The 9,201-nt window shown below is 47.1% G+C and overlaps 1 protein-coding gene across 1 annotated transcript in view; it reads right to left on the minus strand.

Annotated features, from left to right (window-relative positions):
* DNAH14 (dynein, axonemal, heavy chain 14) overlaps positions 1–9,201 on the minus strand; it is a 157,968-nt gene that overhangs the window by 119,788 nt on the left and 28,979 nt on the right. Inside the window, exons 15-18 of the mRNA XM_015562337.1 lie at positions 7,317–7,658; positions 3,853–4,222; positions 3,412–3,461; positions 907–1,152 (exon numbers count right to left, since the gene is read on the minus strand). Of these exons, the coding sequence (XP_015417823.1) occupies positions 907–1,152; positions 3,412–3,461; positions 3,853–4,222; positions 7,317–7,658 (1,008 nt within the window). The remainder of the gene's footprint in view (positions 1–906; positions 1,153–3,411; positions 3,462–3,852; positions 4,223–7,316; positions 7,659–9,201) is intronic.

A 9,201-nucleotide genomic window follows, 5' to 3' on the forward strand; every position in this document is an offset into this window, starting at 1 on the left:
GTGAATTCCATCTGTTGGATAGATATTTCACACTATCTATAATCAATTTTGTTAATTTTACTAGTAAATATTTCTAGATTGTTACACATCTTGTAGAGTTTCCTGAAGTTTAAATGATTCTCATCTATGTTGTTGGATGGAGGCTGCCCCGGAAGGACTATCAGAGAACACCAAATACAAGCTCTGTGGTTTAATTTCAAATTACACTAGAATAGATGTGGAGGCTGCTGTTTGGTGCAGAAATAATTACAGGAACACACAAGCATAAAGCCAGGATGGCCCTGTGTAAGAGCAATAGCAGTCCCAGCTGGTTTGGCTCAGTGGATAGAGCGTCGGCCTGTGGACTGAAGGGTCCCAGGTTTGATTCCCTATCTGGGCACATGCTGGGTTGCAGGCTCGATCCCCACTAGGGGGCGTGCAGGAGGCAGCCGATCAATGATTCTCTCCCATCACTGATGTTTCTCTCTCTCCCCCTCTCCCTTCCTCTCTGAAATCAATAAAAATACGTATATATTTTTTTTAAAAAAAGAGCAATAACACAGGGAATTAAAATGAGGCGTTCCTCTCCAGCACGCAGATGACAGGGCAATGGTCCGGCCATGGGCACTGGGGGCCAGTGGGCATTGGCAGCGGCAGCGGCACTGCTGGGAACGTCCCGGCTTGTGGGCTCCTGTTTGCCTCTTGCCTAAATTCACCTCGTCTGCCCCGATGAACCGTTCTGACAATTCCTCATGAACAGCGAACGTTTCCATAAAAAGTTATTTTTTTAGCCTTTTATCCGCTATTCGGTCCATTTTGATATATTTCAATGCATTATTCCAATCCAACGCTCCCAGATGGCAAAAATGTGACGTGACCAACAAAAGGGCGGACCATGACAGCAGGTCCCCGGGCTCCACCACCTACCTTGATGGGCTCGCTATACGAGGACCCTTTCACGGTGGCGAGCATGACCTGCGACTCCTCCAGCTGGGCCAGCAAGTCATCCAGAGACGAAATGATGAGGATCTCGTCCGTCTCCGTGTGATGAAGGACCAAGTGCAAAGGGGTCGTCTTCCACAGGTCGATGATCTTAAACAGCAGCTTTTCAAGGGCAGCTTCGTGCGTGGCTGAGGTTGAGATGTCATTGATTTCATTTTCATACTGACACATCTGGGAGGGAAAGTCATGGTTTTTAAATGTCAGTGAAGCAGATCATTCCGAATACATCGAAAATGCAAGACTGCCAAGAACACGCGGTGGGGACAGCGGAAACAGTGAAGGTCGGATGCGCTGGGGTTCCATCCCAACCACCGGCTGCGTGGAGGGGCCTTTGTGACACGCCTCCCCCCCCATTTCCTCATTGCAGCAAATCATTTAGAAGATTACAGGCATAAAATACTGTGATTGATTTCATTAGAGACTGTCAACACTGGATCACGAAACATCAATGAAGCTTATGGTAAGCCAGGCGCAAAAATAGAAAAACCTTCAACCAGACGTTCCATGAATTCCTCCCTTTTCTAACTCCCGATCCCTGCAGATGTGCCTGCTCGCTTAAAATCAGCATCGGTGGTATTTCAACCGTTTTTTGTTGTTGTTGTTTTTTAAAAATATATTTTATTGATTTTTTACAGAGAGGAAGGGAGAGGGATAGAGAGCTAGAAACATCGATCAGCTGCCTCCTGCACACCTCCTACTGGGGATGTGCCCGCAACCACGGTACCTGCCCTTGACCGGGATCGAACCTGGGACCTCTCGGTCCGCAGGCCGATGCTCTATCCACTGAGCCACACCGGCCAGGGCCACTGTTTCTGTTTTAGTCCAAACTCCTCTCGCTTACCTCATCTGGGCGTCCAGCTGACTTGATGCAACCTCCCTGCAAAGGCAGCTGTGCTCCTGGTACCTTGTCATGGCAGCTAGTGAACAGATGAGCCCACAGACGCTGACCATCCTGCAGATGCAAAGGGATAGAAAGCCTCTGCTCCCTGAGAAAGCCCTGGGACTGTAGACTGAACTGACAAGACAGACAGACAGACAGACAGACAGGCACACGTTGGCACTCAAAAGACTGTAATAGGGCTCGGCCAGTGTGGCTCAGTGGTTGAGCATCGACCTACGAGCCAAGAAGCCACGGTTACTTCCTGGTGAAGGGCACATCATTGACGTTTCCAACTCTCTCCCTCTCCCTGCCTCCCCGAAAGCAATCAATATATATTTTTAAAAAGAGACTGTAAAGGTTTGGGGCTTTTAAATTCTGCTCAGTAAGGAACAACATCACAGGGAAAAACAAAGTCACTATTTTTTCATAAGGAAGATACTTTAACGCTGAAATGTAGGTGAAAGCTTTGCCATGGCACTGACACCCCTGAGACACAAGACTCGAACCTGTGCAGGTGCAGGTTCGACCCTTAGAACATTTTTTTACTGCCCCTTAAAAAGAACAGGGAGGGGCCCTGGCCGGTGTGGCTCAGTGGCTAGAGCATTGACCTGTGGACTGAAGGGTCCCAGGTTTGACTCCAGTGAAGGGCACATGCCCAGGTGGCAGGCTCGATCCCCAGTAGGCGGCGTGCGGGAGGCAGCCGATCAATGATTCTCTCTCATCATTGATGTTTCTCTCTCTCTCCTCTCTCTCCCCCTTCCTCTCTGAAATCAATAATAAAAAATATATATAAAGAACAGGGAGGGGGCAGAGAAACAGCCAAAGCTGGGACCCATATTCTTAAATCTCCAATTTGTACAGCTGGGGCCTCTTTGATAAGGCCATGTTGAATAATTGCAATGTTGTCCAAGACCTGGCTAAATAAAAGGATAAGATAATAACTTCGGATTGTGCAACTCTAGATGCTGGCAAACAAACAGCAAGATTTCACCTGGGAAACCATGGGTAAAAGGAGGTGTGGTCCACTTGCTTGTATCTTATTCTCTGCACACACACACAACATATGGAGCGAGGATGCCTGGGGTGAGTGATCTGTGAACGCAGTGAGGCTGCAGGCCATGTGTTCCCAGTTCCCGTCTCGACTACACTTTTGTGATAGGGCTGTCTTTCTTGGCAAATTTAAACACAAGCAATCTGAAGTGTCTTTCTAGAGCAGTGATGGCGAACTTATGACACGCGTGTCAGAGGTGACACGCGAACTCATTTTTTTGGTTGATTTTTCGTTGTTCAATGGCATTTAAATATATAAAATAAATATCAAAAATATAAGCCTTCGTTTTACTATGGTTGCAAAGATCAAAACATTTCTGTATGTGACACGGCACCAGAGTTCAGTTAGGGTTTTTCAAAATGCTGACACGCCGAGCTCAAAAGGTTCGCCATCACTGGTCTAGAGTGCAGCTGAGAGGTGAGGGAGGGATTTAAAATTCTGCCTTGATTTCCCCTTCCCGCGTGAAAGGCTTCCTTTGGGAGCGGGTAGGACAGCGCACCTGCTCGCACGGGCATGGCACCTCTGCACTGACCCATTTCCCTGGTGATGCTGAGCAGAGGGGACCCCCTCAAAGTCACTTTCAGCTGCGTCCCCACTGTCCAGAGGGTCCGCAGGATGTGGGTGCAGACCCCGCGGGCGGGCCCTTAGCATCCTCCCAGCTCTGGCCCTAGGAAGAGCCGGAGTCCAGCGGGAAGTGTCTGGGGCCCTGCCTGGGTTCAAAGAGATGCAAACTGTTATTCATGACGTTAAGCAAATCTGGGGCCCAAATCTCCATCTCTTTTCTTTTGCTTCAGGAAATAATCCCACCTGCGCCCTGGGCTGTCTCTCCAGCCGCGAACGGTCAGATCGTGGGGACTGGGAGAGAGAGGGTGACCCTGCTGCCCCAGGGGGTGTCTTATATGTAACTCTGGGCGGGCCGCCACGGGGAGGACGCGTTTACCTTTTTCCAGGACCAAGATCAGGCTCAGCCACTTGGACACGTTGCTCTGCACCGATTCTATGTCGATGTCGTGAAGGGTGCTGGCCCGCCACTCCTGGAAGAGCGCCCGCCACTCCTCCTGCGCCTCCCACAGGATCTTCCTCAAGGTCAGCTCGTAGTCGATGTCGGAGATGTCGGCCGCCACCGCCTGGGTGAGCTCCTCCACGTTCAGGGGGTGCAGGTGCGACTGGGCCTCGCTGATGGACTCCTGGTAGTTGGCGCAGATCTGGACCTTGTTGGCGAGGGTGGCGGCTTCCTGGGAGAAGGACTGGACCATCTCCATCGCGGTGGACGCCGGGGTCCCCATGTGCAACAGGACAGGCGTCCTCACCTGGAAAGGAGCAGGGACACAGGCCAAGAGGTCAAAGCACTTGGAAGGTGGCCACGCTCACGGAACGCGTCTCAGCACGCAGCCCAACGTCATGTGCAACCACCATCTGGGGAGATTACCTTTAGCGTATGATTCCTTGTGCTTGTTAGGATTCATTGTCATTATTTTTTTAAACATTTTTTATTGATTTTTTTACAGAGAGGAAGGGAGAGGGATAGAGAGAGAGAAACATCGATGAGAGAGAAACATGGATCAGCTGCCTCCTGCACCACCCCCACTGGGGATGTGCCCGCAACCAAGGTACATGCCCTTGACTGGAATCGAACCTGGGACCCTTCAGTCCACAGGCCAGTGCCCTAGCCACTGAGCCAAACCAGTTAGGGCCATTGTCATGATTATTATTACTATCAGATCTATAATTTCCTGTGTATCTTCTCCATTTCAGGCGCGGTGGCAACACATTACCTTGCTTACTAAATCCATAAGACCATCTTCAAAGACAGTTACTAGTTTGTATAATTTTTCAAAGAACTTGTGAGGTTGTAAATAACCTTCCCGTCATCAGATGGTCAGCGGCGGTGCCGGGTGTGGCCCGCGTTCCCACTTCCTGACCCTGGTAAAGGGCGCCTCACTTTTATGATGCTGGTCACGTGTTGCCTCGCGTGAGAGTTTTATTCTTGCACAAGACATTGTGGGCATTTGCAACAATGACATCCAAAGAGAGAGAGGTGTGAGGAAAAGTTTGCTCCGATTTTCCTTACTAAATGAACAACTTCTTAAGATTAAGGAAAGTTTCATTGGTTTAGTCTTTGTATACCTTTGTATCAAAGGCAGGTGGGAGTTGTTTATTAAATTGTTCCTGAAAAAACAAATTCATTTGGATCCTATCACCTTATTCTTTAAAAAAATCCAACCCATGGGACTGCATATAATATTGTGTTATGGGTAGTGTGGTCACCAAATCAACACTGAGAACACTGTAACAGCGAGTAGTATAAAATTGATGAACTATATATCTGTGATAATGTATGAGGCTTAATATTTAGTCATCTATAACAGCGATGCCTATATAAAATGGGTTGTAAGAAATGTTTTCCTTAGCGAGCTTCTCCCATAATCTCCCACTCATTAATACTTATTTATAAATGAGTTATCTTGAGAGAGGAGTGAATACTTGGACTAATCTTACTAGCTTACATGGAGTCAAGGCCAAGTTTTGCCACTCCTACCCGCAGTCTTCAAACAGAGATCCTGTTTGAATGATCACAGTCAACACTATGTACATGACATAGTTTGAAAGGTTATACAATGGAAGTCAGATCTGGGCATCAACAGGCCCCACCCCGTCTCTCCCAATAAAACACCTATAAACCCTGGACAGGCCCCGAGAGCAGCTACTGAGGAATTTGAGAGGACACAGTGAAGGCAGGCTGAGGGAGAAGATGCTCATTTGAAATGCCACCGGATCGGCAGCGAGTCGACTATTTTTTCCTTCCAGGACCCCCTAGCACGGTTACTGGCGCTCAGTGAATGTTCGGTGTCTGACAGTTTGCTTCTCGTGGTAAGTGAGGCTGGAACTACCATTTCCACTGGGCCTAGACCAGGGGTGGGGAACCTTTCTTCTGCCCAGGGCCACCTGGATGTTTGTAACATCATTCGCGGGCCGTACAGAATTCACTGCTGGGGGGAATGCAGCCTGGTGCAGCCACCGTGGAAAACGGTATGGGGTTTCCTCACACAATTAAACATGGAACCGTCATTTGACCCAGCGACCCCACTTCAAGGGGATATATCCCCCAAACCCCAAAACATACCAATCAGAAAGAATGTACGCATGCCTATGTGCATAGCAGCATTGCTCACAATAGCTGAGATCTGGAAACAGCCCAAGTGCCCATCAGTAGATGAGTGGATAAAAAAGTTGTGGCACCTTGACACAACAGAATACTATGCAGCTGTTCAAAAGAGGGACCGCTTACCCTCTGAGACAGCATGGAGGGAACTGGAGAGTATTATGCTAAGTGACACCAGTCAGCCAGAGAAAGACAAATACCACATGAGCCCACTTATTTGGGGCATCTAATGAACAAAACTAATTGACCAACAAAACAAGATCCTAAGCATGGAGGCATGGAACAGACTGACTTGCCTCCATGTGGGGGTGGGGGGATGAGGAGAGAGAAACCAAAGAACTTATCTGCTTATACGCACAGCCCATGGACAGGAGGAATAGGGTGGCGAAGACCTGGGGGGAGGGGGAGAGGAGCTGGGCAGAGAGAGGTAAAGGGGAGGGGGAAATGGGAGACATCTGTATTATTGTCAACAATAAAATAAAAAAATAGTAATCATTTTAAGAAATTAAACAAAAATTAACCTGCTATATTCGGTCAAACATTTAACTAACTCACCCCTAATGCCTTGGCAAGGCCAGACCAAATGATTTCACGGCCTCGTACGGCCCATGGGTCAGACGTGCCTCACCCCTGCCCGAGGCTAAGACCCAGGAAGATCTAAGGGTTTCTTTGCCCTTTTCATGCCATGCCTTCCCCCTGCCCCACCACCCCCTCGGGCAGCCTGCTGAAGCCTGCGGTGACCCAGCTTTGCTGCTGTTTGCTGTCTGCCTTCACTCATAATGGAAACACATTTTCATAACGGAAGCAAAATTTCAGTTGGAGGTTCGTGAGAACAGACATGCACTGTCACTGCCCATTCAAGCTTCACGCATAATCTAGAACAGGGGTGGGCAAACTTTGTGACTCGCGGGCCACAGTGGGTTCTTAAACTGGACCGGAGGCCGGAACAAAAGCATGGATGGAGTGTTTGTGTGAACTAATATCAATTCAAAGTAAACATCGTTACATAAAAGGGTACGGTCTTTTTTTTTTTTTTAGTTTGATTCATTTCCAACGGGCCGGATCCGGCCCGCGGGCCGTAGTTTGCCCACGGCTGATCTAGAGTCTGTTTGGGGGTTCCAGGTTAGGAATCCGTGGATGAAATCACTGACCTCAGAGTCCACAGGAAGAAAACACCGGCCTGCTTTAGGCCGACCTGAGACCAAGACCTGGCTGACTTCTCACGAAACACGGAAACTTACTTTGGCCTTCAAATTACTGGCGTCGGTCCTCAGATCGGTGACATACGCTTCCAGGTTGTCTCTGAACTTGCCAACGGCGGCGTCCTTGTTCAGTTTGCTTAGCTTCACAGCACTTTTCAGCTGAGTGAACCTGATCAGAAGGACTTTATGGGTGGCGACTTGCTCTTCTGAAATATAGACCTGGTAGTAAGTCAGAACGGAATACAGCTGGCCAATGGTTGAGTACTCTTTCTCTAATTTAGATATTTTGGAGGAAATTGCATCCAGAAAAGTAAAATGTTCCACGAATTCTTCAATTTCAATGGGATGACACTCCAGTTTTTTCAATGATGATTCTATGACCTGCAATCATGGACACGTCAATTATAATTACATAATGATTTTTCACTACTTCAGAAGAGTAATTACTCATTTTTAAAATCTCACACTAACTTACATAATTATAACTCTAGGGAAAAAAAATGAAGACATCATCTAGAACATTGATACCCAAACCAGATATGGATGGTTATGGAAAAGAAAATTACAAAGCAATTTTGCTTACAAGCATAAATGCAAAAATCTTAGAAATAATGTGTATGCAGCCCGGCCGGTGTGGCTCAGTGGTTGAGCTTCAACCTATGAACCAGGAGGTCACGGTTCAATTCCTAGTCGGGTCACATGCCCAGGTTGCAGGCTTGATCCTCAGTGGGGGGCATGCAGGAGGCAGCCGATTGATGATTCTCTCTCATCATTGATGTTTCTCTCTCTGCCTCCCCGCTTCCTCTCTGAAATCAATAAAAACATATTTTAAAAAAGTAATAATGTACAGGTATGTGCCTGTGCATGCTGGCAATCAACATCTATCCATTTGGATGTGAGATTAACTTTAGAAAGTCAATTAAGGCAATTACCCAGGTTAAAAGATGAAAGAAAAACAACTATGATCATCGCAGTAGCTGCAGAATAAGTATTTGGTAAGATTCGCTTATGATATAAAAAAATTCTACTATATTAGGAATTCCTTTCAAAATAAGGGAATTCCCTTAATTATTTGATCCCCAGTGGGGGGCGTGCAGGAGGCAGCCGATTGATGATTCTCTCTCATCATTGATGTTGCTCTCAGTAAAACATATTTTAAAAAGTAATAATGTACAGGTACATGCCTGTGCATGCTGGCAATCAACATCTATCAATTTGGATGCGAGATTAACCTTAGAAAGTCAATTAAGGCAATTACCCAGGTTAAAAGATGAAAGAAAAACAACTATGATCATCGCAGTAGCTGCAGAATAAGTATTTGGTAAGATTCGCTTATGATATAAAAAAATTCTACTATATTAGGAATTCCTTTCAAAATAAGGGAATTCCCTTAATTATGTAAAGGAAAACTACCCAGAGCCTCAGGAAACAACAATGCCTTTGGGGGATGCAGCAGCCAGAAAGAGAATGAACCAGCAGAACTCTCGGAACAGGTTCCCCAAGCGGCTTTGAGCCCATCCTGTGTTTAGTAATTTCTGATTAAAAGCGAGGCATTGCTGATGCTGCATGTCACAGAGGTCTGATTCTTGCTGCAGTTGTTTCAAGGGTTCGGTCCTTCATTTGGTGAGGGGGTTGTTTGCACATCTTTTGCAGTTTGATCCCTTGGAGGCCTCGTTTTCACCTTTGCATTTAGAATGCCGACCCCTTCAGTGACCAGCTCCGTTGCTGAGGCGAAACCCTCTAGGCCAGGGGTCCTCAAACTTTTTTTTTTTATATTTTATTGATTTTTTACAGAGAGGAAAGGAGAGAGATAGGGAGTCAGAAACATCGATGAGAGAAACATCGATCAGCTGCCTCCTGCACACCCCCCACTGGGGATGTGCCCACAACCCAGGTACATGCCTTTGACCGGAATCGAACCTAG

The sequence above is a fragment of the Myotis davidii genome, unplaced genomic scaffold (assembly GCF_000327345.1).
Source record: "Myotis davidii unplaced genomic scaffold, ASM32734v1 scaffold174, whole genome shotgun sequence".
NCBI classification, from domain to species: Eukaryota; Metazoa; Chordata; class Mammalia; order Chiroptera; family Vespertilionidae; genus Myotis; species Myotis davidii.